Here is a 25,618-nt window from a genome sequence, read left to right as displayed (position 1 = left end):
AGGGGGCTGCTTACCCTGGTATCTTGGATTGCATTGCTCCGTGTTGGGTAGAATATTCTGATTCAAGGCTCTGTTGTGCTGCCTTTGTGTCTATCATGCGGATTGGGTGTTCGACTGCATCGAGCTGTGACAGGATGTGGATAGTTGTACAAAGCTGCTTACGGAGGAGTGACAGATACGATAGACAAACAAGACAATTGTTGACAAATTTATATTTCAATCGCAATTCAGTTCATACTATCCTATAACCCTGTCCAAAAACACGCTGGCCATGCTATTTTATACATTAGACCATGTACAAGAGATAGACCTGGCCTAGCATTATCAAAGATGAAACCCAAATACACTGAAAGAGACAAATCCAACCAAAAGTAATCATGATGGCGAGACCACATGACGCCAGTGTTCCCTGTAACCTTCCCCGGAACGCCATATCCCAAAGCACCTTGTCACGGGCCCTACGGGTCGCCCTCGACTAGTCTGGAGGTTCTCGGAAGTTCCTCTTCTGGGATGACTCTGGGATTCTCATAGGTCCAGGCCATGTCATCCTGTCGGCCATTTGGAAACCAGCTTTGCTGGCTCAAATGCCAGGAGAGACATTCCTCGTACCTCGGGCATTCCCCGAGACGGAAGCAGTAGATGGCATTGGCTCGCGTGGGGCAGGCCTCCCTTATCTCCTTCTCCGTGGCCGTGGACACACCGATTAAGACCTTGGACCACTCGGTCCGGTACCAGCGGCAGTCAGTCATCTGGTAGACTGTGTGGCGGCAGTACTTGCAATGGGCATACTCGTGGAAACACATTGCGACTGGTCTTGTCAGGTTTGTGTCGTGATGGTATGGTTTTCAAGGGGCACGGTTGATCTGGTTATCCAGGGATGGCTTGTGGTGATTGGTAGGTGATCTTGAGAGACGATGTGTGATAGATGTTGTTTGAATTCTTTGGGCATATAAATGCAGTTGTGCTGAGAATCTGGACTTGGAAGACGTGATGTGGTGTGTAAAGAGTAGAGAAGATCGCTCAAGCTGGGGGGAAGCAGTAGGTTTATATGGAAAGGGCAATGGGCCATAACAAATGGAAAAAAGCCATCAAAGTATAAACATCCAGGTTCGTATGCATCTCCACGCAAATCAGTCGGACTCATCGAGAAGATTCTGTGCGCAAAAAGGTTGTTTGTTGCAAAGCATTTGCGCCCCAAAATGCAAAATTGACCTTCACCGACTATCTGGATGAAAAGTTACTACGCCACCTGTGAAGATTCGTACCTACCAGTCGGAAGATTGAATTTAAAAACTACAAGTGGAATGATCCGTAGTAGACCTCGTCAGGGTGTGGTTTCTTGACTAGATGGGATTATATGTGCTCCAATAGCGTAGTTGGGAGTTTTATAGCTTCGATACCTATCTTCAGAACCATGTTCGTTTTTGTGTTATTAGACTTGAGATAGTGCAAGACAACATTCCATACTGGAGGGTTTCCACTACGCATTACACCCATCAACATGAACAAGATGTTTATATATTGCAAGTGATATTAGTCTAGCCCAAAAAACGCCGCGCCCAATACCTTAACCTTGGTTTTCAGCTATTTGCTTACATGATGTATCTATTTACCCTTCTTCCCCTTCTTGGACTTCTTCCGAGAGTTGTCGCCGAACTCTTGGTCGTAGATTTCCGTTGCAGTCTGGCCTGCCTTTCTCTTCTGCTTGGCCGACTTGACGCTGACTACGACATTGGACTTTCCGTCTTTCGCGGCGCTGCTCACTTGTTTCTCAGCTTCTTCCCAGGCAGGTGCGTCGCCATCGATTTCATATCTAAAGAGTTACATGGTTAGCATTAAATGGCAAATAGGGTTTGTTTCGAAACTAAGATAGGGGATCGCTTACTGATCCAGAGGCAGAGAGTCAATCATTTCCCTCTGCTTCTGTCTTAGGGCCATGAGGGCTTCATCGCCGCCCTCCTCGAGTTCATCTTCGAGAGAAGTTTCAAGAGGAACAAACCGATCATCCACAATCTCGTCATCGTGGGCGCCACTGGCGTTCTCTCGGCTGACACCAATGTTCTCGGCCCTTGGAAGTTCGGCATCGGCCGCGGCTGTGACCAGAGAGTTGAAGTGCGCGGTAAACTTGCGGAGAATCTTGATGAACATGGCAAGAAGTTGCGAGCTTGGCATGGGCAGCTCTTGAGCAATCTCATCCACGCTCTTGCGTTGCAATCCAATGGCAAGGAGAATGGCCTGCTGGATGCCCGACATCGAGACATCGGATTTTAGTTTGCCAGTAAAGTAAAGGTTCGCAATAATAGGCATAAGATCCAAGATGACGTGGTAATCAAGCATGCTGTTCGCGTAGGATGTCAATCGCTTCAGATCAAAGGGTGACATGAGCGCATCCAGCTCGGTCTTGGTCAGGGAAGACAGAGGAGTGGCATCAAGCTGTGCACCGGTATTTGCTGACTGGTCAATGCTTAACGCAACAGAAGCGGGAAAGGTCCTAAACTCGTAGGATAGCAGAGAGAGAAATCTTTTCTGGAAATCCCTGGAGAATGCACCGAGCCATGTCTTATCGCCGCTGCCATCAAGTGGCCTAAGCATGACGCAGGTATGCTCGCCAGTTAGGTCGTTGGCAGTCTGTCGTAGGTACACGGGTGAAAATGAAGAGTATTTCCAGAACTTGTGTAGCTCCTTGGTCAAGCCATAGCTGACACCGATGTAGTCGAGTCGCTCTGGCCTCTTCTCCCACAGCTTGGAAAAGAGAGGGGCCATGTGCTTATCATCTCTGACAGTGATTTTTTCTTTCAACAGAGATTCCTTGGCCAGCTCGGCATCCGTCGCCCGAACAGCCCCATTCTCCATGGTCTGGTCGTCGTCCTCAGACAGATTGGCAAATCGGCCTTCATAGTAATCGACGAGAAGCTGCATAGCTCGCTTTCCGTATCCCATGCCCATGTGGTTAGGGTTGGTTGCGATACGAACAACGCGGGCGCCGGAGAGCGAAGCAAACTCTTCATCCTGGAATTGCTGACTAACAAGCCAGGGAATCAAATCACCATGAGGCCTCTCTCCTCGGCTCAAGCTGTTTAACACACTCTGTCGGCTAATCTTTCCTTCCAGGGCCACTTGGATAACGCAGAGAGGCTCAGGAAGTCTACCACTATTCTCTGAGGTAGGAGCAGTAAGGACAAACAGTTGATGTGCGGGAGCATCGCTCATCAGCTGTAGGTCATCGGGAGAGTTCTTATAGTGGCTGGCAACGTAAAGCGCTACCATCTGTTGGAGGAATGCCTCGGGGATGGGATGGAATGAGAAGAGGGTGTCACGGTTTACCATGAGGAGCTCACATAGAGACGGATCTGGTGAACCACTGGATCCTGCTTTGGGCAATGTTGCGTCCAGGCATAGAAGCTTGTTTAGCCACTTTTCGACCGAGTCACCTTGAGCATATCGAATCGGCTCTGCAAGGGTGATCTCGCGTAGTTTTCGGCTGGCTTGGAATTCCTCCGACTTAGAAGCCCTTCCAGTGGATCGATCGGCAACTTCGGTGTCATTGTCCGTTGCGGTCCGTCGAGATTGTTCTCGCAGCTGTTTGATAAGCTTCAGCGATAGCGATCGACCAGTACCCTCGTATCCGTTGATCGTGGAGGCCATGAAGACCAAATAAGGTCCCATCAGCTTTCGGACAAGAGGCAAGGGGATAGCAGCCGCTTCATCAATGACAACCAATTCGGCCTGGCCAAGTACATGGGCATCCTGGGGGCGAATATACTGGATTGTCTGTCTGTGCTGCCGGTGGATGTTTACACGAACGATGGCTTTGTTGAAGTCGGGATTCGTGCTCTGGATGATGGAGTAATCCGCATGATCGGCATAGCCAAGAGCATCAAAGCCCTTGAAGACAAACTCGAAAAGTGTTTTCAAGTTTTCAGGAGATGGCGATGTAATGAAGATGTTGCTGTATCCGTATGCCACAGCAGCAGCCACAGCAACTCCCATAGCGGCCGACTTTCCTCGTCCTCTGGCAGCTGTCAACGCAACGGTGCTTCGCAGAGTCTTCTCAGCAATGGCGTCGGTGAAAGTCAGCAGGGCCTTTGCCTGATCAACGGTTCTTGCGAGATTGATCAATGATCCAACAGGCTGGCGTTCCTGGTTATCGTCTTTGATGGATTCCAGCTCCAACATCTGAGGAGTCTTGGGCTGATCGGCATCCGGAGGTGGCAAAGCCCTGACATTCTTGCCGCCCGAAATGGGAAGCACATTCAGCTCGTCGTCAATAACCAAGCAAGAATCACAGCCTCCCAAAGACAGAAGGAAACGCTCATTGAATCTCGCTACGACATCATCGTGGGCCTCCGTTCGGTATTTTGAGTGGGCATCCATGGACAAGTTATAAAGCTGCCGCAAACTGTTCATTCCCTTGAGCAGCATAATGACTAAACCGCCACCCTCAACAGTTTCGATCGTTCGAGCCAAAATGTTGGGCGTAACGGCTTCGAAATCTTGCAGAATGCACATGCCATATGTGTTACCCAAGATCTTGTCGGTCTCCTTGTAGTAGGTATAGCGGATGTTGTGCAGAGAGACAAAGAGTTCGAATGGGTCCTCAGAGTTTGCTTCTCGGATTCCGCGTCTGATTTCCTTTTTGATTTTGTCTTCTCGCTTCTTCCGGTGGCTGCATGCAAACCATAGTCAGATACTAGGCTCTGCCAAAAGGCAAAGAAAAAATTGGAAAGGCATGATTTCAGGCTTACCTTGTGAATCCCAGCAGCTTCTTCTTGTATGCCCACAAGACAGACTTGTTCTGCTTAATGTCTACCATGGACATGATATAATGGAGTCGGACAATCACATCCTTGGCCTGGTCTCCGACCACGACGAAAAAGCTTCTCTTCTTCTCCTGTAGGCCATTTCGAATCAGCGCGCCGATGCGCTCGTCACTGTAGGCAGGTCAGCTATGTTGCGACAGTATAATATGAGCACTTTTGCTGATCAATAACTTACACTTGCTTGCGCTGCATCTTGCGAACACTTTGTCACAGCCAATGGTCTGTGGTAAAGAATTGCGCAAGAATTGCTGTCTCCAGACAGTTTATTGCGGGACCTCTTGCATACAAAACACCGTCTCAGCCAAAAAATCCAAAAATTTGGCGGTGGAGCTGAATTCTGCCGGGCGGTGAAAACTATTAGCTGCTCTAGTGCAAAATCCGACCGAACTCCTCACCGAAACGTTGACCGAGAAGGTTTAGTACTTAATAGCTGGGATTGCTATTTTATATGGAATGGACAGCTGAAGAGCAAGGAAATACATCATTTTGGGCTGTTACGAAGTAAATTTGAGCAAATTGGGTTATTCCAAGCCTCTAATGTATCCAAGTAATTTAGATTTTACGGAGATTTATCTACTTGTCTGAGGAGAGGTGTGATTAGGCCGTAACATATTCGGTTCAAATCCTAAAAGATATACGAAGAGAGAGCAGTGCAAGATATTCATCAAATGTGTTGATACATGTTCATCTTATTCATACTAATTTTACAAATTCGATCTAACGGGAAATGGCCGTGTCCCCGGTCATGCACCACAGCACATGACAACTGTTATCTTCGCCAGTCTATGGAAGAGAAAGAGTCTCAGGAGCGCGTTGCGTAACTCATGGCTGACAAAAAGCCGTCAACCCCAGACAGACACCAACCCAAGAACCAGTCAAATCCCAACGCAATATAGGAAAACAATAAATGTGAATGTCTACACGGCCCAAGCACAGCTCCTTAGGTTCGATCCAGCTTGCGGCGCAGGTTTCTTGTTCGCTTCATCAACTTCTTGTACTTCTTCTTCTTCATCTTGAGTTTTCGTTGTCGCTTAACGCTGATGGCGTAGAGGTCGCGCTGACCGCGAGTTTGGTCAAAACGCAGTTGGCGGACAGCCAGACGCTCCAAGAAGCTCCGGGGCTGCTCGTCCTGGATAATTCGAGGGCTGTGGGCGATGATCCTGATCTGGCCATCTGGCTCTGTGGACTCCTCAATGGTGAACATGGCCTTGTAAACTCGGTGGTGAGCTGCCTCTTCCAAAGCCTCAGTCTCAGCCGCAGCTGCATCAGCCTCAACGCCTTGCTGCGCCTCAGGCAACGGAGGAGGGCGGAATGGCAGGAATTCTCCAGACATGGTATCGACCTGGAGGTAGATGCTCGACTCGGTTCCGTCGGGATTCTTGACATCAACTCTGTGCATACCATCGCCAGCCCCTTGATCCTGAGATCCTATTGTGACCTGCGCCATGGGGCCTTCCAGCTGGTCGATGGTGTCAGAGAGCGTTGAAACAGTGTCCCGTATCCTGCTCGACTTTGATCGAGGCGCAAATATGGATGCAAAGTGCTCGTCTGTAACAGTCCTGGGCATGGTCTGTGTGATGGAAATAGGACGGTGGAGTGAGAAGAAGCTCGATAAGCTCAGGGCTATCACTCAAGTTAGCTACGATGAGGATCACTTCGGATATGGCGTCTGCGGCACACACCTTCCTGGGACATGTGGTGAGTGCTGGGGACACTGGGTAGCTTCTTGAAAGCCGCATTTCGGTCGGATGATTCCTTGGTCTTTCGTTTTCTGCTGCCTTTGCTCTCTCCGCGAGAGGTAGATGCCGGTACCGATTGGCCGGCAGAGATATCGTTGGGCTCATCGGATCTTGAGGGCTTCGACGAGGAATAGCGCCGCTGAGGGCGATTCAGAATGAAGCTGGAGGCTGCGACCTTTGGGGCCGACGCGGCGAGAGAAGTCAGCCCACTTGCCCCCTGAGGAGCAGCGGCCACCGCGCGCCGCACCGATAGAGGCAACATTGCGTCGCCGGACTCGGTCTGCCGGGCAGATGGAAAATAGAGAGGAGCGAGACGAAAGAGGTCGATTCGAGCGCTGAGGCTGAACCTGGTGATGTCGATTGTGTTTCGTCAAAGCCCGGACTTGGCCGCTCGTTCGGCAAAACGATTTGCAAGGCGGCAAAAAAGAGGGATGAGTCAGCCGACACTAAGCCCTCTGTGGTCTCGGACGAGGACTGAGTAAGCCCTGCGCTTATCGTGGATTCCGATGCTTTCAATGTTCTTATCAGATATCAGATCTGGATGGGAAAAGCCGGGGGATGACGAGAGTTAAAATGGATCTCTCAAAGGACGAGGCATTGATAACTAATTCGCGGATTGCGCCCCTACAAATATCGCCCGCTCCTGTTGTTTTAGTCCGGGTTTCGTCATATTCCCCCTGAACAAGGCTTATCTAAACCCCCATCATCGGACCCGATCACAAGACCGCATCAACGTCAGCAAGGCTCAGGGGGGCATTGACATGCTACATTCGGAGTACATTTGCATCTATGTCAATGCACTGGTGCAGCTGAGTTGAAGCGATACGGGGAGCATTATTATATTAATAAAGAAATAACAAAGCATCAGACATAAGTGATGATGTGAGGTGAAAATGCACTGTGTCGTCATGCATGATGATTATCGTGAGGTACATCGAAGTTACCGCATTGAGGAATCATCTCTAGCCCTCTATCTTGTCTTCTTTTCCCTCTAACGCAGATAAAAGCAAAGCCACATCAAAACAGTCCCATACCTGGGAGAAACAAAGAGAAATTTAGGTGGCTGGGGCAGCGACCAATTCGTGGTCCTTGCTCTTGTTGCCGCCCTTGCTGTTGACCCAGCTCAGGTAACTGTTCCAGCCAATTGATATGACGTTGGCAAACAGCAGACGGTACTGCAGAGGCAAAAAGGTGAAGTTGACGAATTGCACAGCCGGCCAGAGCACCCAGTTGGCCTTGAGAGCCGACCACCAGGTAGTTTCCAGGCGCTTCTGGGGGCTTTTACCCTCCATGGTGGCCATGCTGCCGAGGAAGACTCCAATCATGACGGGAGCAAACAGCAGCTGGTCAGCCGCCACACGCGCCGCCGTCTCAACCCGAGCATTCCTGAAGGTGACGCGACGAGCTAGGAAGCCCAGCCAGGTAGTCGCAACGGGCCCAAAGACACCTGCAATCCGTTGGGTTAGAAAAAATTTTTCAATGGATCTGTGGTGGTGCTGGCTGGAGAGAGAGGAGAGAGGTGGGTTTAGGCAGCCAAATAAAACCTACATCCACCGTAGAGCGCCATGCGACCAGTTCGGGAGACATCATGGCCCTTGGCGCCCCTTTTCTCGACCAGCTGCTGGGCGGTGATATCGCCAGTAGCAAACAGGACTGCAGTCGTCACGCCCTGGGTGAGATACGGACGGGCTGCGAGCCTTCCATTGTACCTGCGCTCATGGTCAGAAGCCAGATCCTCAAAGTGAAAAGATCGTCTAGCGGTGGCAAACTTACCAACGAAAAAAAGAAGCCATGACGAAGGAGAAAAAAACACAATCTATGCCTCTAGGAGAAACGCCAGCACCAATTTGCAAGGAAAATTGAAGAAAGAATTGAGTAGTCTTGGCTTAGGAGTCGATGAAGGACAGCGGCCAGTCTTTATAAAATGATGCCCGAATTCGCAGTAGTTTGCCAATTTGGGTAACTCCTCTCACTAGCAAGGCTGGGGGGACCGATGTGCGGAGCTGAACGAGATGGAAATCAACAACCCCAGAGACGAGATCAAAGAAATCTGCGGAGTGGACAAAATGGAGGATTGAAACGTTCCAAGCCTAGGGATGTGAGAAGAAGGAAGACAAAAACGAAAAGGTGGGAGAGAAATTAGAGAGTAAAAAAGAGACCTGGTGGTCGATCATTGGAGTTGGGTGTACAAACGGCCTGCGTAGGGGGTAAATCTCGCTAAAACTTGGTGTTAGTTAAGCTCGTCCAAGACACGGCTATCGCGAGATTCTCCATGGGGCACTCCAATTACTGCTAGTAGAAGAGCACCTTGCCCAAATAGTAACCTCCGTCCTCTCCATTGTTCATCTCTGCGGAGTTTGAAGTGTGGCATATCAACGGATGTGTCAAGTAATCAATTCTTAAAGAGCTCCAGCATGATGATCAAACATCATGTCTACCTAATTTCCATGATAACGCTACTAGTAACAGAGCATCAGCTCAAGGTATCTTTGTGTCCAACAACGCCTATTCAAGCCAACCAGCCAGCCATATATTTCCAATTCATCATGAGTCGTTACAGCGTCAACCTGACAGTTATTGCTTCTTCCCCCGAGCAATGAGCTTCTCATATAGTTCAGTCACTACGTTGCTCCACTGCTCGCCCTCAGCTCCCACACTCTTCCCAATCCTAGTACTCAAGAAATCCCCAACCTTGCCAACATTGAATTGCTCCCCATACACCACCTTGGCCTCCGTTGAAACATCCACATTCACTCCCTCCGGCCCGCTAGACCCTTTGAGGTTGAAAGCCACCTCGACTCGCGTTTCCAAAGGTGCTAACAAGAGAGAACTAGTAACGGCGATGCTGGAGTCGGATGTTTTGGTAACCTTTGTTGGGAACGTTACATTGATGCGTCTGATCTCACGGGAGATCCATTTGGATTTGTCCCATGCAGCCCCTATTACGCTGAGGAGATGAGACAGCTTTGTGCGGCTCTGTGACATTGCGCGGATGTGTTCGCGTACACACTGCAGGAGGAATTCATTCTCCACAGTCTTGGGCAGAGGATTGACTGCACGGCTATCAGCGATATACCACAAGTCTATGGGCGAGTTTGGCTGTCGAGGCTGGAAGGACGTAATATCGAGGACAAGTTCAATCTCTCGTTTGTATGTCATCGAGAGCGTGGACCCCGCGATGCCCGTTACGGCCCATCCATGTTGCTTTTCGATGGCCTCCACTCGCGCTATAATTGAGTGTTAGCTTGCTCTGCTTTTATCACAATGCTTACGGATATATGTATACACCCATACCTTTGAGATTGTTAACCTCGGTGCTGGTCCAACCACGGCATTCCTCTCTGATTCGTTCAGAATCTTGTATTTCTGCAAGGCACTGCGTTTTTCGTGCCGTCAATTCCCCTACATCGGCTTCTGACGCCTCAAACTCTTGTCGAAGCTGGGCAATAAGCTTCTTCTTCTGAGCAATGTCATCGTCCAGACTGGTCAATTCTTCTCGGGCGGCTTGAAGCTCGGCAGGGTCGCAGTCTGCTAGTTCCCTTGCAGCTTCTTCGAGGTTGTTGCTTTCTTCCAAGAGCGATTCGTATCGGCTCACGAGATTGGGCATGACAGTTTTCAAAAGGTTCTCCTGCTCTTCAACAACTTTGAGATCGCTATTCATACCGTCAGAAATACTGATAAGGCCTTCGTTTAGTCCGTCTTGTAGCTTCATCCGCCACTCGTACCACATCGCCTTGCTAAGGTGACGGGCATGAGTCCTGACGTTCTTAAACTGATTGTCCATCAATGCCTTGACGTCGGGAGTAGCAGATATGTACTCTCGGAACAGTGGAGGATTATCTTCAAATGTCTCTGTCTCAATCTCCTTCACTATTCTCCGTCCTTCGGATATGTACTTCTTCAGCTCTCGGCAGGAATGCTGATATAGTTCCAACATGGGCACGGTACAGGCGCCAGCCATGACACGCCGCTCTAATGACCGATCTTCCTCCCCATCTGGCAGAAGGCCGCTCTGAGATGTCCTCGGTGCAATTGTGTGGCGTCTCTTCGTCGTATTAAGCTCCATGAAACGGATTGAGGTCAAGTTCAAAAAGTCCTGAAGGTGCATCTGGTTTTCTTCAACTGTCTCCAAAACCTGAAGGTCGTTGCTCGCCACAGGTTGGTGAAATTGGATATCATGAACCGTCTGGTTATCTTTTGTAGCCCTGGGGTACTTCTGGCTCAATAGAGTGCTGCTATCACCGCCCTTTAAAGGAGATGACATGGCTGCTTGAGGCATCTTTCCAGCAAAGTCAAAGCTTAGTCGGGTTGACCTTCGGAGCCTGCCAGTTGTCTCTTCCTTTGAAGGAGGCTGCTGAAGTCTTACATTTTTGACAGGGCTGCCCTGGCGACCCTTCAACCTCTTGACGCCATCATTCTCCTCCGCTTCGTCTTCCTCGTCCGATTCAGCAGGCCGCTTGCCCAAAAGGCCTCTGGCACTGCCAATGTGGAGGCTCTTTCGACCTCTCAGCGGATTTCGTTTGGGACTCATGCTATCAATCATCTCCCTAAGGTTGAGTGTAGCATCTCGACCATCCGATTTCGACCGACCTCCTTCATCACTTTCATCAACCTCTGCCGCCAAGTCCTTGGGGTCGCTGAAAGCAACAGCGCGTTTTCCAGGAACAAATATGCTCGCTGAATCGCTCAAAGACTCTCGCCGGTCAAAAATGGCTGCAACCTGGGGTGATCCTAGGCCAACTCTGTCTGCACCAACTCCAGAAGGTTGCCGAGGAGTAGAGTCCTTCTGCGGTGTTGCTTTTGTGGCATTCTTTCGCGCTGATTTCGCAGGTGAGGGTGTTCGGCTTGCGCTCTGAGATAGCGAAGTTCTAGACGCGGATCGAAGAACCCGGCTCTGTGATGTGGGCGTTTGTGTCTTTGTCGACGATAAAGTTTGTCGAGGAGTGGTTGAAGCTTTAGGGGTTGTTGAAGCTTTAGGGGTTGAAGTTTTGGGGGTTGCTGAAGCTTTAGGAGTTGTTGAAGCTTTAGGGGTTGAGGCTTTAGGGATTTTTGAAGCTTTAGGTGTTGTTAAAGCTTTGGGTGTAGTTGATTTGGATGTTGCAGATGGCTTTGGTGTAGTCGAAAAATTCGGCCTCAGCGGAGTTGTTGAAAAATCAAACAGAGGCTCCTTCGGTGCTTGAGGAGTGGCAGATTGAGCTGGATCTTCTCGCACAGGCTGAGACTCCAACGCTGTGGATGCTGTCTTTTGGAGAGGAGTACGTTCCTCGGTAGATAATTGCGATGCGGTTTCTTGCTGAGGGCTCTCTGGTTTATCTGTTTGGGATCCGAAAAGGCTCTTTCTTAGGACTCGGGAGGTATTTTTTATAATCCCGCCAATAGCAGTGGTTAAATCCATGCCGGTTGTGGCATCCTCATCGCCATCTTCATCTTCATTATTGGCCACATTCTGGTTAGCACCAGAAAGAATGTTTCCAAGGCCAATAGTCATGTCCATTGTTGCATCGTCATCCAAATTCGAAGTCTTGTTCAATGTTTGGCGCCTCGTTGCCCCGTTCTGCTCTCTCTGTTGACGTGCTAACAGCCCCCCCATGATACTGGTGAGCTCCATTGACATTTCTTCGTTTTGGTCAATCTCGGAATCAATATCTGGTAGGTCAGGATATTGAATACCCCCTATCGCAGTCGTGAATTCCATCGTAGCATCTTCCATAGCGCCATCGTCCAACTCACCCGATTGTGAAGGTGCAGCATTGGTTCTATCATTCGAGAGAATGCCACCAAATGCACGAGTTACGTCCATGGAAACCTCTGGTTCTTGCTCCCCATCGATGCCTCCAGCCCCAGACGGCTTTATAATTTTCCCCATAGCAACGGTTATATCCATGTCCATATCCATATCCATCTCTGTGCCATCCTCGTTGTGTTGATCTACCGGTGACTTTGTAGATTCCTTGTTCCCACTAGCCGGGGGCTGCTGGTTTGCTTTTCTCACCCAACCAAGGGAGGGGATGATCTCTTCACCATCGTCAGAATCACCGTCTCCTAGTTGCTGGGTTGCTGCCTGTCGGGCAGCCATGCGAAGAGCCTCATCAAGCGTAGATGATTCTTCTAGGTCGTCCAAAGTTCTTTCAGATGCCACGGTTGTACCAGTAACCTCTTCCGTCTCGACGCTCATCATTGTTCCGTCATCAGAATCGCTGTTGGAGTTCTCTTCTTCTTCCACCTCTTCCTCATCTGTGGCAATCTCTTCCACTGCATCTGCAGGTTCAGAATCAGAGCTATATATAATCGAGGTGGTGTTATCATCTCGGCTTTGGATATCATTCTGCGCGGCGAGCGAACTCCGCTTCCCTTTCGTGTTCTGGTCGTCGGCAGGGAATTGAGGGTCCGTGTTTCGGGCATTCGATCCCGAGTTTGATTTTCTTCTAGACTCAGCCGAATTTTTCTGCATGTACTCTACTTCGTGAAACGTGTGCAGCGTTGCTTCTGCGGCGAATGAGACTCTGCGATTGGCCAACGACTTGCGGCGAGCATCTCGCCTGTCCCGCTCTTCTCTCTCTCTGGCGGCGGCTTGTTGTTCCTCCTCTGTCCTTATGGCAATTTTCGATCCGCTTAATTCATCCTCCGGCGGGCTAGGTGCTGGCACGCCTACTGACTTTCTGGGTAATTGCGATCGTAATGGTGGAATTTCAGGTAGCGGAGAAATACTGGGCTTGAGAATCGAGCGAGGCAGCTTGGGTGGCACAGCAAGCGACTATATTGAAGGTCAGAAACACTATGGGAGTTTGCACAAGGTAAAACAATTCATACTGCACGTCTGTTCCCATTCCCTTGCCTGAGCGCATCCAGTCCGCCTGGGCCCATGCTCTTGCTCCGTGATTTGCGACTGGCAGCCATTGACTCGCCAACATCAATCGTGGCATTTTCCTTGTGCGAACGATTTGAAAGCTCTGTGTGTATGCCGATTGACTTTCTAGTACGGCGCGTCGCCGGCATAGTGGACTCGCCAGGCGCAGACATTTTGCTGATTGTCGTGATCCTGTCACGATTGCCCGAAGCAGGAGTTCCAGCTTGAATCACAAAAAAGGACCCGATGACCGCGTTTGTTTACTTCCCTGGGGGGGTAACGGTACGTACTCCATTGAGTTCAGCCACACTTGGCCCAGCCACTGGGAGTGGGCACTTGAAGTCAAGTTATTCCCCACCATTGAATTGGCAGTGGCGCTGAAAAGTCGCATCACGTGCCGATAAAGAGAGCCCCATTATTTGACTCGCCTAATCAGCCAATCTAAATTTTGCAAGCCCTAAGGTGGGAAAGTGGCCCGAAAAAAGTGCGCCGTTGCCCTACTCCTCCATTCTGTGCAAAACCATCGACATTGTCTTCCCACCCTCTACGACACGCCCTCTAGTTACGGTACCTCTCCGGAGAAGGATAATTCAAGATGTCAGTTTTGCCCGACAGCGCTGCGACAGCTCCCGACGAATATTGCCCGTTACTAACATTCATGCCAGGGCGACCGAGTTGACCGTCCAGTCGGAGCGTGCTTTCCAGAAGCAGCCTCACATCTTCTTGAACTCCAAGACCAAGACCAAGAGCGTCCGACCGGGCAAGGGTGGACGACGATGGTACAAGGATGTTGGTCTGGGTTTCCGTACCCCCAAGACTGCCATTGAGGGCAGCTACATCGGTACGTGCGAACAAATGGTTGAAATTGGACGGATTCGAAATTCGGCGAAATGGAAAAGATTCGAGCACACGAATGCAGGAGATGGGCGCAAATCAGGGCAACGCGACGACAACGAAATGGACACGCACTGAACATGATCAATGGAGCTGGAGTTGCTGACTTTGGGATGATATAGACAAGAAGTGCCCCTTCACCGGCCTCGTCTCTATCCGTGGCCGTATCCTGACCGGCACCGTCGTTTCCACCAAGATGCACCGAACCGTCATTATCCGAAGAGAGTACCTTCACTACATCCCCAAGTACTCTCGTTACGAGAAGCGACACAAGAACCTTGCCGCCCACGTCTCTCCTGCTTTCCGTGTTGAGGAGGGTGACCAGGTTACCGTTGGCCAGTGCAGGCCTCTCAGCAAGACTGTACGTTTTACTCCTCTTGTCCGATGACACATTTTGATGCTGATGCGCTCTCCCCTTAGGTCCGCTTCAACGTCCTCCGCGTTCTGCCCCGAACTGGCAAGGCGGTCAAGTCGTTCACCAAGTTCTAAATTGGGTTTCTCTACTGGCATTTTTGGCGTGATAAACATCAGGGGGGAATAAGTCATCCCCGCTGGAGGGTCGGCATGGGAAGTTGCTTTACAAAATGAGTTGTAGACGCAATCGTGAATAAAAAGGATTCATGACCACGATCTCGACGTCTCAGGATTGTTTACGACGCTTAATTCGATTCCCAATCATGGAGCGCGATGCAAAAGAAATCTTGATGATGAGGCCCTCAGGTGATGAATGAATAAAAACCCAATGTTTAAATATCAACAAAAGGTTTCTCGTTACAGTGGAAGCAGTGATTGCACAACAGGGAAAATATCGCGTGATACCCACGCGCAGGGCTTACTTGGCTACATTTCTTGACGCCTGTATATAATGTGCCTATAGTAGCCTGCGTAGATGGCTTCACGAGGGGTGTGAACATGTCCATCTCTTTTCATGTTTTCCTCCCTAAGATTTCGATTGACTGCTTGTCTTGTAATGAAAAGCCCCTTGCACACAATCATGGATATACAGTAATAATGCACGTTGACATATGCGCCAGGCTCCATAAAATTGCACAGTGCACTTCTGTCACATTATGTAATATTCACACCCTTGTCAAAAGCATCTCCCGAACCTATTCTGTTGGGGGACGTCAGAGCCACCTACTCCGTATAAGCCAAATAAAGATCGGATACCCCTGGGTCGCTTCCTGCGGCTTCAACTCACTCTTCATCATGGGCTGGCTACCTTCTATCTTTGGCGGCGACGCTTCGAACCCCCTCGGAAAACTCGACCCCAAGCTTCGCGAGTTTCTGGAAAAAGAATCGCCGGTCAGATACATCCCCAACCAGCGGGCAGCATCAACACAGCGGCAAGATGCAGGCGCCGCGGCGGAAACAAAGCCAGAGCCGGCCGCGGTCCCAGCCGCAAGTCTCTACCAAGACGGACGATATGCGCATCTGTGGAAGAACTACAGACCACTAGCAGAGGTCGAGGAAGAGACATCGACCGATCACGATAAGCTCATGTCAGTCCTGGAGGGGTACAAGGAGCGCAAGGCGGCAATCGCCAAGGCTGGGCTCGAGAACTGTGCGCCGCAGCAGGAGGAATGGATCAACTGCATGAAGAGCGGCAGCTGGGAGGATCAGCTGCAAATGTGCCGACATCAAGTACGGCGGTTTGAGAGATGCTACACCATGCAATCTGTATGACAACCTCACCACGATGTATCATACGAGGACGATACTGACGGTGAATTCCACAGAGATTTCTAAGAGCACTAGGATATGGATCCGTGGCCGGGCGACCAAGCGAAGTCGATGAGGATATCCAACTCCACGCGGATGCGCTGTTCCAAAGAATGCTCCAACACGAGGCCGAGGTCGAAAAGGCCAAAGAAAACGGCACGCTTATCCCGACTTTCGACCCTTCACTCCCGAAGACGAATGCCGCCAACACAACCAACATAAAGCCATCCGAAGAACTTCAGAAGCAGTGGAAAGAGAAGTTGGACCAGCTGCCAGAAGACGAGAGACCTGCTGAAGAGGCTGCTCTAAGAGCTGACTTGCAAGCCAAGGCAGACGTTGCGCGAAACGTGAAGAAGATTTGGGACGCCAAGAGGGAAGAGAGAGAGGTGCGGCGCGCAGAAGGCCAGGCGACATTCTCAGACACAATTGCTGCTTTGTTCAGCAGAGGGAAATGATATTGCGGATAACGGTTGTTCATGAAGGGTTTCCTTGTTGGGTTCATTTTTTTTACATATATTTGCTTTTGGTGTGTATGGACTTGTATAAGCCATCGCTCAGTTCTTTTTTTTTTTTTTTTTTTTTTTTTTTTCTTCATGGGGTGAATGTAAACTACGGCATCTGAGCGTGGGTGGGATCTCATGTATCAAATCATTATAGACTATAAGGATTTCAAGGCGTGACAAATGGCATACTGTATCATTGAATACTAATAACTATTTCTCTTGAGAGCATACAATGCTCCCTACAAATTGATTTGAAGTTGCCTTTTGTTTCAAATACGCAACTAGACAGACCTCCATTAGCACTTGGATGGAATCTCTGCCCTTCTTTAGTATTCTCTTCGTTGGTCAGTATTCAATCTCCTTGAGCTTCTTCTGACAGTTTCCGTCTTTCTTGAGGGCATACCAATTGAAACTCCATGAGAGGGAACGTTGCTCTATACCCACCCCGTAGCCTAGTAACAATTTTTCCATATCCTTACTATCTATCAAAAAGACGATATTCAATCACAGCTCAAACTTTGACCAAGACAGGACCAGATTCTTCCGTAGGAACATCTTGATAATGCTCTGAGTGACCAAATCCTTCAACAAGAAGCATACGGTTCCGTGGTCTAGTTGGTTATGACATTTCGTTAACAGTTAGTTGACACCACCGAAAAGGTCCCCGGTTCGAGCCCGGGCGGAATCACTTCTTTTTTGCTTTTTGGCCCAATTATCACGATAGTTCGTTTTCCTTTGTCTACTTTTCCATTTTAGTCAGCGACGTTGAAGATAATACTGACGTCAATCTTCCAGTGAGGCGAGTTGGTTGCAAATAGAGAAAGAAGGTTGGTGATGGACTAAATACCGTGAGTCGAAGGAACGGAATAGGAGGAGTTTATTAGAAACAGGATTCTCTTGTCATTCTACAATACTCCTTCAATGGCCAATGTATAGAGCCTAACGAGCCACCAGAACTATAGAGACGACCAAGTCGAGTAACGGTGTCAGAGAACCCTACTATGAAATTATTCTCGGATCGAATCGGAATGGAAAGCAGATTGACAGCTGCAACCCACTGATAATTTAGTAAGAGCATTCAGATCCATGTATTTCAAGGATGATATGAATTGATTTACAGGACTAGGTTAGCAAACACTGGGTATTCTTCAAGACAATCTTCTCAAATGTCACGTTTCGTAGCACGATGGATTACTCAATAATATGGTGAGATTTATCGATTATATATCGACTATCCTCTCCATACTACTGGCGCGAGAGCCGCGCAGCTTTGAATCGGCTAATGGGTTCCTGATCTTCCTCGTCGTGTATGGGTTGGATAGGAGATTCATCCGGTTTGAGGAACCCACCTTCTCGCTGGATGAATTTTCTGCGCATCCGTTGATACTCATCAGCGACCTCTTGGTGGCTCATCATATCGTTGACTTCGTCAGGAGCAACGGCAGCAGCCGTCGAGTCCCGTTCGACCAGTTTATCGGCAATTGTAGCGCCTTCTGGGCCAGTTGGCACTGGCAGTCGATCCTCGTCGACAAATTTCGGCCGGATATCCAAGGGTCCTTTAGGAACAGCACTTGCTGAGTCGGTATTATCCCTGGTCTTCTTGAACCGTGACGCTCTTTTTGCTGGTTGGGCTTCAGGTTTGATCGGCTTTGAAGAGCTGCTCCGTTCCACAATAGTATCGCTTAACGGGTCGACAACGTCCTTCTTCTTCGTCTCGCTGACCACAGGAGCAGAAGGTTCGTTCTCAGGAGCGATATCAAGGCTAGCCGCAAAACGCACGCCTTTCTTTGCTTCAGAATCGCCAATTTGTTTCTCTTTAAGATTCGACTTGAGAGGAGAGGCTTTTGGAGCTTTGGATGATGATGGCGCTGCAGTTTCTCGATTGACGACGATACGGCCAACTCCTTCATCATTATCATCATCGCTTGGCTCATCTTCGTCAACTTTGGGCTGAGATTTCGAGGAATGTGACTTTATGCCAAGCTTCTTCTCCAGTTGAAGCATTCGCTGACGATATTGGTCCGTGACAACACTGCCTTTATAGCGTCCATACTGATCTTCATCGTCATCTTCATCATACTCGTCATATTCATCGTCAAAATCCTCGTCGGCCTCGGAACCTTCCTCCGAATCGCCTTCCTCGAGCTCAAGTTCGGCAACAACGGCACCAACTTCACTCATGCCATACCTCAGCATCTGCTGCCGTAAAGCTGCATCTTCTGGTGACTCGTCCTTGGGTATAACAGCAGCTTGCATGCTAATGTCCTCTTGGTCTTTGGCGGCGCCCATGATTTCCTTGACGCGCTTCGCTCTCCATGATATCTCAGGCTCAGGCTCCTCGGCAGACTTTGTATCTTCTGAGAATGAGACGGTTTTCTTCACTTCAGGCTTCGGTGAAGGCGGTTTAGGTGGGGCCACGGCTTCAAGGTCTCGTTCCTTTCCTTTGAGAGATTTCCCCTTGTCCATGGTTTTACTTGAATCTAGATCCTTCTTCTCAGGCCCAGGCTCCGTATCGTCTGTAACCCCAGCCTTTTCCAGAAGTGCTTCAACACTTCCTAGAGACTCGCCGGGCCTATTCAGCCGAAATGAGACGACATTGTCATCATCGTCCAGTTCTTCGACAATGTCCAGGATAGGTTGCCCATCTTCGTCAGTGGCATCAGGTTGGCTGATGACAGTCGCAGCAGCATACTTATTCTCGGCTGTTTCGATTTGCTTCTGCAGCGTCTCAATGTTCTTAGACACATAATCAATGCGGCGTTCCAGGACATTGACGATTTGTTCCTGGGTCTTGAGGCTTGGCCGGCCGAAGATGTCGTCTATTTCCTTCCCGTTCAGCAGCTCGCCATCAAACTCGGCATGTATGCGATGCAGCTCTTCGGCTTGATCTGCTGCGGTCACGGCCTCGACCTCTTCCTTGAGAGCCTCATATTCGGCATCCCAAGTTTGCCAGTGCTGCAGAGCTTTCCGCAGTTTGCTGACATTATCTTCAAGCCGTAGACGGTGCTTCTCAAGGTCAAGAAAACTATCTCTAGCATCCGACATGTCGTGCAAAATGTGGCCAAGGGCACCAGCAAGCTATAGACAGTGAGTAGAAAATTTGATAGAGAGGTCGAGTCAAGCATAGGAAGTTTGGCGCAGCCGGAATAATATCGGCTAATATCCGCCTCCACCCATATAATTCGTAGATCCGCGTAATGTTCATCTTTTCTCCCTTTTGCCCTTCCAGCTTTTTTGGGTGATGCGTAATCAAGTCCAACTTGCTTAATCAGCCTGTAGGAAAGAATCTCATCTCACAGGTTATGATGTCTCCGCCGGAAGGAAGAAAAATACGAATAGTGACAATAACTGACATCTCCTGGGAGATGGTCGGGAGTGGCTGATTTCGAGTCAGCAGGGAACCGGGACATTTGGCTAAATACGGAAAGTCATTCCTCTACCAAAGCCCGAATAAGTTTGAGTCATTCGGAGCAACTATTCAAACGGGCTTATCTTGATCGCCCAGAGTTTCACTCAACTCGCGCTGATCCGCTAGAGGAGCAACTAAGAAAAGCTTAACGCAGGAAACCTGGAACACTATGAGAATATGGATATGGCAGCGTGAAGAATTGTGAACGTAGCTCAAACCCCCACCTAAGCAAGCCCGTCGGCCTTTACATCTTGTACTTAAAGCGTGAAGCATGACCACTAAGTCAAGACAGATGCTAATAATCAAGCGACTTGTTTCATAACTCTTTGTACAATGGCAGACTCCAAAACTGAGACCAAAACTCTTGAGGCCAAGTGCCACTGTGGCTCTGTTCACTTTACCGTCGATATTCCCAAGGCCTCTCTTCCTCTTTCTCTCTACCTCTGCCATTGCAGCATCTGCCGCTTCACTACTGGGGCGCCATGCATCTTTCACACGTCTTTGGGAGAGGGGATCAAGCCCAACTTCATAGCGCCATCGAGTGAGAAGAGCTTGACCACTTACTCCATCAAGGGAGCCGATTGCACCTACGACTTCTGCTCAACTTGCGGATGTCACATTGCGGGTGTTGCACTTGATAGACAGGAGTGGACGGTCTCCACATCCATCTTTACAGACCATGGCCCTGATAACTTCAAGATCACGACGCATACCTTTAGTGATTCAGCCAAGGATAAGGGCTTTGCTCAGATCTTGACGCACATAGATGGCGTCAAGCTGCCAGAGTGGAATCCTCCAAAAGACGATCCTCGAGCCAAGATTGTCGAAGCAGAGCCAGAAGTCGGCGAGGACGGAGAAGAACGCCTGCGAGCCGAGTGTCACTGTGGAGGCGTCTCCTTCACAATCAGGCGTCCTACACAAGAAATTCGCGATCATGAGCTAATGCACGAAATCGTTTCTCCAACGGATCCGACAAAATGGCTGGCCTCGTACGACACGTGCAGCGACTGCCGCCGCATACACGGAACGCACCTCGTTGGCTGGACGTTTCTGCCTCTCTCGTTCTGCGAGCCAGAGATCAAGAGCGATCTCAAGATTGGCACCTCAAAAGTGTATGCCTCGTCGCCAGATGTCCAGCGATGCTTCTGTGGCACTTGCGGCGCAACCATCTTCTACGCAAACGACCCTCGGAAACTGAAAGGTCCAGGAAACTGGCAAGTCGTTGACATTGCGACGGGTATTCTTCGAGCGCCGGAGGGATCCATGGCTGAGAACTGGCTAACCTGGAGATCGCGCCTGGCTTGGGACGAGGATTGCAAAGAGTTTGATCCAGCATTTTTTCACGGGCTGGAAGAAGGCATGAAGAAGTATGTCATTGGGAAGAGTGGGAGAGAATTGACGAACACGATTAATTTCTAAGTCTGTTGGGGCTGGTGTGGTATTATGATATTGATGATTGAAGTATTCAACCTCTGGATGCACTGATTAGAGCTAGCATTGACGAATTCAACATTAGCATTAAAACATGACTTGCATCGCTGTGATTATTTCGAAATTGAATGTAATTTACAACAAGGTAAATTTCCAGGATATAGACATCACTTCTAGCACAATGCAACCTGCCATTGTGCACCTGCCATTGTGCACCTGACCTCAGATGTCAGATCGACACTCATATTTGGCGATGCCGATAGTATCCGGATAAAAAGACGCTATGATAAGAATCAATGGCACCGTCTTTTTCTCAGAATCATTGATTTTACGAATCATTCTACCATTCAAAACAGAAACAAAAAGAGACCTTAAGAGTAACAAGCCAATCATCAAATTCAGCCCAAGTTAATCGCCGAACGAAAACAAGAAAACCATCCGACACCTCGCAGCTCACCTAAAGCCGACTAATCAATCACCTCTCATTTTTTTTTCTTTCCTCCGTCCAACTAGAGCCGATTCCGGCGATTTTTCTCACTCTGCAGTGGGGGAGGGGCCTGGTTTCCCTATATGAGGTCAATCTTGCGCGCAGTCAACCCTTCAGTAATAGGAACCCTGGACTCAGACCGATGCGTTATGCATCAACGCGGCCAACGACTCTCCTGTGCAAATTCATAGCAATACGCCTCCAGGCGCGAAGCATGGCGTCTACAAGCAGGACTTACAATGTATGCGCGCGCTTCGCTTCATGCTCCAACTCCAACTCCCAACTGTAGCGTCACTGGGTGAAATTCTAAGCGATTGTGATGATAGGATGCGATTGACAAGCTCAACGAGCTTCAGACGCCGTTTGCGGTGATTGAAGCCCGTCGCAAGGCCGGGATTCTCCCTGATTCTGTCCTCGGCATCGCAAAGATGAGGGCGTATCTCACAAGGATCGGATACACAGTCTGTAACCTCCCTCAATGTCACATGTCATTTCATGCAAAACATCACCAACTAACTCTCCCTTGGGCAGCCTGCGGATCTTGATCGCCTCAACATTGTTCACGTCGCAGGCACAAAAGGAAAAGGAAGCACTTGCGCCTTTGTTGATTCAATCTTTTCGCAGTATCAACAGCGCCATGGTGGCCCTCGTAAGACTGGCCTGTTCACATCACCTCATCTCATGGCCGTCCGCGAGCGCATCCGCATAGACTCCAAGCCCATATCCGAGGAGCTGTTCGCAAAGTACTTTTTCGAGGTATGGGACCGGCTCGAGGAATCAAGAGAGGCTCCCGAAGAGGACACGCCTTTCGGATCGAAGCCGGTATATGCTCGCTATCTCACACTTGTGAGCTGGCATGCGTTCTTGCAGGAGGGCGTCGAGGTGGCCGTCTACGAAACCGGAATAGGGGGCGAGTACGACTCAACGAATCTGGTGTCAAGTCCAGTAGCATCAGGCATCAGCACGCTTGGAATCGACCATGTCGCTATCCTGGGAGACACGGTTGAGAAGATTGCCTGGCACAAGGCCGGCATTATGAAGATGGGTAGCCCGGCATTCACGATTGAGCAGCTCCCGGGTGCAGCAGAAGTCTTGATGAACCGAGCAAAAGAGAAGGAGGTCAACCTGCGGGCGTTGAAGATCGATCCTCGCCTGGAGGGCGTCAAAATCAGGCCAAACGCAGTGTTTCAAAAGAAGAATGCGACGTTGGCAATCGCGCTGGCGGAGACGGTCCTGACGAAGCTTGGGCTCTTGAAAGAAGTCTCAGAGTCAAAGCTCCCCCAAGAATTCATCGACGGTCTGGAGAAGTGCGTCTTCCGAGGCCGGTGCGAAGTCAAAGAGGAGAAGAATGTGACTTGGCACCTCGACGGCGCCCACACCGCGGACAGCCTGAAGATGTCATCCAAGTGGTTTGCCAGCGAAATCACTGGCCGGTAAGAAATACCTCTCCAAGGCAGTTTCTAATGGAAAAAAAACAAACACTCACACTTCTAGTAGAACCGGCCCTAGAGTCATGATCTTCAACCAACAAGGCCGCATCGAAGCAATCGACTTCCTGCAGCCCATCAGCACCACCCTGCAGAGCATCAACGAGGACCACGACCGCCCGGCCTTTGACCACGTCGTCTTCTGCACAAACGTCACGTACTCCCAGACGGGCTACAAGCGCGACTTTGTCAACAACACCATCGACCCCTCGGAAATCGACAAGCTCACCGTCCAGCACGCCTTTGCCGAGAAGTGGGCCGCCATCGACCCCAAGGCAAAGGTCGTTGTCTTGCCGACTATTGAGGATGCCTTGAATTATGCTCGGGGCGTCGCCGGGGCGTCGCCGGAGGGAGAGGTGGTCCAGGCATATGTTACGGGAAGTTTGCATCTGGTGGGCGGTGCGTTGGGGATTCTTGAGGAGACGGATGCTTTGTGAGAGAGACATAGATGCATGGAATGAAAAAAGAAAAGCGGTAATAATAATCGAATCAAAACCTGGGTATAGACAAATACACTTAGACTTGCGGACATCAAAAACATGCATTGGAGTGATTTTCTATCCTGCTACGGCTCCAAAACCTGCAATATGCTTCCCACAAGATGCAAACTGCCCGTCACCAAGATCTTCTTCCTCGACCCGTCCTGTCCCTGTGCAAGCTTTCTAGCTTCTGCCACTGCGTCTGGGGTGTTATCAAAGACCTTGATATCACAACCAGGAATCAAAGCGCGCATCTTCTCCGCCGCCTGCTCCTGTACAATCATATCCCTCGCCTCTCCATCAGCCGGTTTCGCAATCTCGTTCCGTGTAAATAACGCATATCGAAACACATTTTCTCTGCCCGCCTCTCTCCTGGCCGCTTCCACAAAATCCTCCAGGAGCTGGGTGATGTTTCTCTCCTGCTGGTTGAATATCAGTATCAAGGACTCGTCAGAACCCAAATGACTCTGAACAGACCACTTGGCCACCTCTTCCAAGCTATCCTTCGTATGCGCCCCATCCAAGAGCCACTCCACTGCCCCATCGTTGACAACCTCGCATCTCCCCCTGAGTGTCGCCTCCTGCAGGCCCTCAATCATCTTCTGCGGAATGTCTTCTAGCTTCACTTGTTCCATGCCGAGATGCTCTCGCACCGCCATGACAGCAAGCGCCTGGTTTCTCTTCTGGAAATCCCCCTTCAGTATCCCACTCACGCCACCCCATCGCTCAACAACGTCGTCTTCAACCTCTACCAGCTCTGCATTCTTCTCAGCCGCTCTTTTGCGCAGCACCTCCATCACGCCCGGCTGATCTCGCAGCTTCATCGTAAACCCCTTGACCCCAGACTTCAATATCCCAGCCTTGTGCCATGTAATCTTCTCCACCGTGTCTCCCAGCATGGCCACATGATCAATCCCCAGCTGCGTCACAACCGCAGCCGAAACAGCCTCCGCAGGCAGCACGTTTGTGGAATCATACTCGCCCCCAATGCCGCATTCAATAACCACATCCTCGATGCCGTGCTTCAAGAAGATATGCCACGCAACAATCGTCAAAAACCGAAAGTAAAACGGCTTCGACGCTGCCCCCTCCGCCTCAACAGCAGACATGCCATCTTTCACAGCAGCCTCCGTAAGCCGGTCCCAGATCTCGAAGAAGGCCGCAGTAAACACATCTCGAGAGACGGGGACGCCGTTAATCGCAATGCGCTCCCGGACATTGACGAGGTGTGGACTCGTGTACGTGCCCACGGCCCGATACTTTGCCAACATAGCCGTCGCATATGCACAGACAGAGCCCTTCCCCTTGGTCCCGGCAATATGGATGTGTCTCATGCGAGCGAGATCTTGAGGCGTGTAGCCAGCGCGGCGGAGCCATGCCAGCATCTCCGGGATGGCCGCTGCATTGAGATCCTGCGGCGTCTTTTTCTCCGGCGCCTCAAAGAGGCTTGTGATGATGCGGTTCGACTGCAGCAAGGCGAGCTTCTCGAGGGCTTCCTTGTAGTCTCGAGCCATTGTGCTGAAGGGCTGGGTTGGTGCTCTGAAGGGGCGATTTACAGGTGATCGGATTAGTGAAGCCACTGGGAAGCGTGCTTTGAGAGCAACCCTGGTGGTCATATTCCAGGTGCGCAAAGATAGATCAAGAGAAGGCGGAGGAAGCGTTACATCATCTCATGTACTCCGCATTGAGGCTCTCCTCTCAATACTGGTAGAGGGTTGAAAGCTGATGCAGTAATCAAGGTATGCGGTATTGATGTCAGTTGGCTGATAAGAGGTAGCCACATGGTGGGGCATAATCATG

General features: G+C 50.0%; 11 protein-coding genes across 11 annotated transcripts; 4 read left to right on the top strand and 7 right to left on the bottom strand.

The window, feature by feature from the left end:
• Window positions 1-458: 458 nt before the first annotated feature.
• Window positions 459-803, bottom strand: TRIVIDRAFT_218986 (uncharacterized protein; the record flags this gene model as incomplete). The annotated part of the gene is made up of 1 exon (XM_014103942.1): window positions 459-803. One exon carries the CDS (start codon window positions 801-803, stop codon window positions 459-461), a length of 345 nt encoding a protein of 114 aa, XP_013959417.1.
• A 700-nt stretch (window positions 804-1,503) lies between these two features.
• Window positions 1,504-5,012, bottom strand: TRIVIDRAFT_208166 (uncharacterized protein; the record flags this gene model as incomplete). The annotated part of the gene is made up of 4 exons (XM_014103941.1): window positions 1,504-1,813; window positions 1,886-4,666; window positions 4,746-4,931; window positions 4,996-5,012. 4 exons carry the CDS (start codon window positions 5,010-5,012, stop codon window positions 1,606-1,608), a joined length of 3,192 nt encoding a protein of 1,063 aa, XP_013959416.1.
• A 467-nt stretch (window positions 5,013-5,479) lies between these two features.
• TRIVIDRAFT_215384 (uncharacterized protein) lies at window positions 5,480-6,913 on the bottom strand (the record flags this gene model as incomplete). Its single annotated transcript, XM_014103940.1, has 2 exons — window positions 5,480-6,443; window positions 6,503-6,913. 2 exons carry the CDS (start codon window positions 6,819-6,821, stop codon window positions 5,761-5,763), a joined length of 1,002 nt encoding a protein of 333 aa, XP_013959415.1.
• A 319-nt stretch (window positions 6,914-7,232) lies between these two features.
• On the bottom strand, window positions 7,233-8,683 carry TRIVIDRAFT_81939 (uncharacterized protein; the record flags this gene model as incomplete). Its single annotated transcript, XM_014103939.1, has 3 exons — window positions 7,233-8,006; window positions 8,108-8,268; window positions 8,333-8,683. The coding sequence occupies 3 exons, from the start codon at window positions 8,350-8,352 to the stop codon at window positions 7,615-7,617; spliced, it is 573 nt and encodes a 190-aa protein (XP_013959414.1).
• Window positions 8,684-9,133: 450 nt separating this feature from the next.
• Window positions 9,134-13,259, bottom strand: TRIVIDRAFT_31645 (uncharacterized protein; the record flags this gene model as incomplete). Its single annotated transcript, XM_014103938.1, has 3 exons — window positions 9,134-9,786; window positions 9,854-11,666; window positions 11,772-13,259. Coding segments are annotated over 3 exons (3,954 nt in total), but the record flags the coding sequence as incomplete, so codon positions are not given.
• Window positions 13,260-13,874: 615 nt separating this feature from the next.
• On the top strand, window positions 13,875-15,073 carry TRIVIDRAFT_79227 (uncharacterized protein; the record flags this gene model as incomplete). Its single annotated transcript, XM_014103937.1, has 4 exons — window positions 13,875-14,003; window positions 14,072-14,247; window positions 14,423-14,661; window positions 14,721-15,073. Coding segments are annotated over 4 exons (486 nt in total).
• A 436-nt stretch (window positions 15,074-15,509) lies between these two features.
• Window positions 15,510-16,477, top strand: TRIVIDRAFT_32699 (uncharacterized protein; the record flags this gene model as incomplete). The annotated part of the gene is made up of 2 exons (XM_014103936.1): window positions 15,510-15,980; window positions 16,040-16,477. 2 exons carry the CDS (start codon window positions 15,510-15,512, stop codon window positions 16,475-16,477), a joined length of 909 nt encoding a protein of 302 aa, XP_013959411.1.
• Window positions 16,478-17,770: 1,293 nt separating this feature from the next.
• TRIVIDRAFT_32089 (uncharacterized protein) lies at window positions 17,771-19,570 on the bottom strand (the record flags this gene model as incomplete). The annotated part of the gene is made up of 1 exon (XM_014103935.1): window positions 17,771-19,570. One exon carries the CDS (start codon window positions 19,568-19,570, stop codon window positions 17,771-17,773), a length of 1,800 nt encoding a protein of 599 aa, XP_013959410.1.
• Window positions 19,571-20,267: 697 nt separating this feature from the next.
• On the top strand, window positions 20,268-21,353 carry TRIVIDRAFT_33067 (uncharacterized protein; the record flags this gene model as incomplete). Its single annotated transcript, XM_014103934.1, has 1 exon — window positions 20,268-21,353. The coding sequence occupies one exon, from the start codon at window positions 20,268-20,270 to the stop codon at window positions 21,351-21,353; it is 1,086 nt and encodes a 361-aa protein (XP_013959409.1).
• A 644-nt stretch (window positions 21,354-21,997) lies between these two features.
• TRIVIDRAFT_81938 (uncharacterized protein) lies at window positions 21,998-23,776 on the top strand (the record flags this gene model as incomplete). The annotated part of the gene is made up of 4 exons (XM_014103933.1): window positions 21,998-22,093; window positions 22,179-22,313; window positions 22,384-23,285; window positions 23,347-23,776. The coding sequence occupies 4 exons, from the start codon at window positions 22,067-22,069 to the stop codon at window positions 23,774-23,776; spliced, it is 1,494 nt and encodes a 497-aa protein (XP_013959408.1).
• A 554-nt stretch (window positions 23,777-24,330) lies between these two features.
• Window positions 24,331-25,434, bottom strand: TRIVIDRAFT_15479 (uncharacterized protein; the record flags this gene model as incomplete). The annotated part of the gene is made up of 1 exon (XM_014103801.1): window positions 24,331-25,434. A coding segment is annotated over one exon (1,104 nt), but the record flags the coding sequence as incomplete, so codon positions are not given.
• Between the last annotated feature and the right edge of the window lie 184 nt (window positions 25,435-25,618).

The sequence above is a fragment of the Trichoderma virens genome, assembly GCF_000170995.1.
Source record: "Trichoderma virens Gv29-8 chromosome Unknown TRIVIscaffold_3, whole genome shotgun sequence".
In the NCBI taxonomy this organism is placed as follows: domain Eukaryota; kingdom Fungi; phylum Ascomycota; class Sordariomycetes; order Hypocreales; family Hypocreaceae; genus Trichoderma; species Trichoderma virens.
The sequence above is the reverse complement of the archived record's forward strand: the minus strand, read 5'-3'. Positions and strand labels throughout refer to the sequence as shown.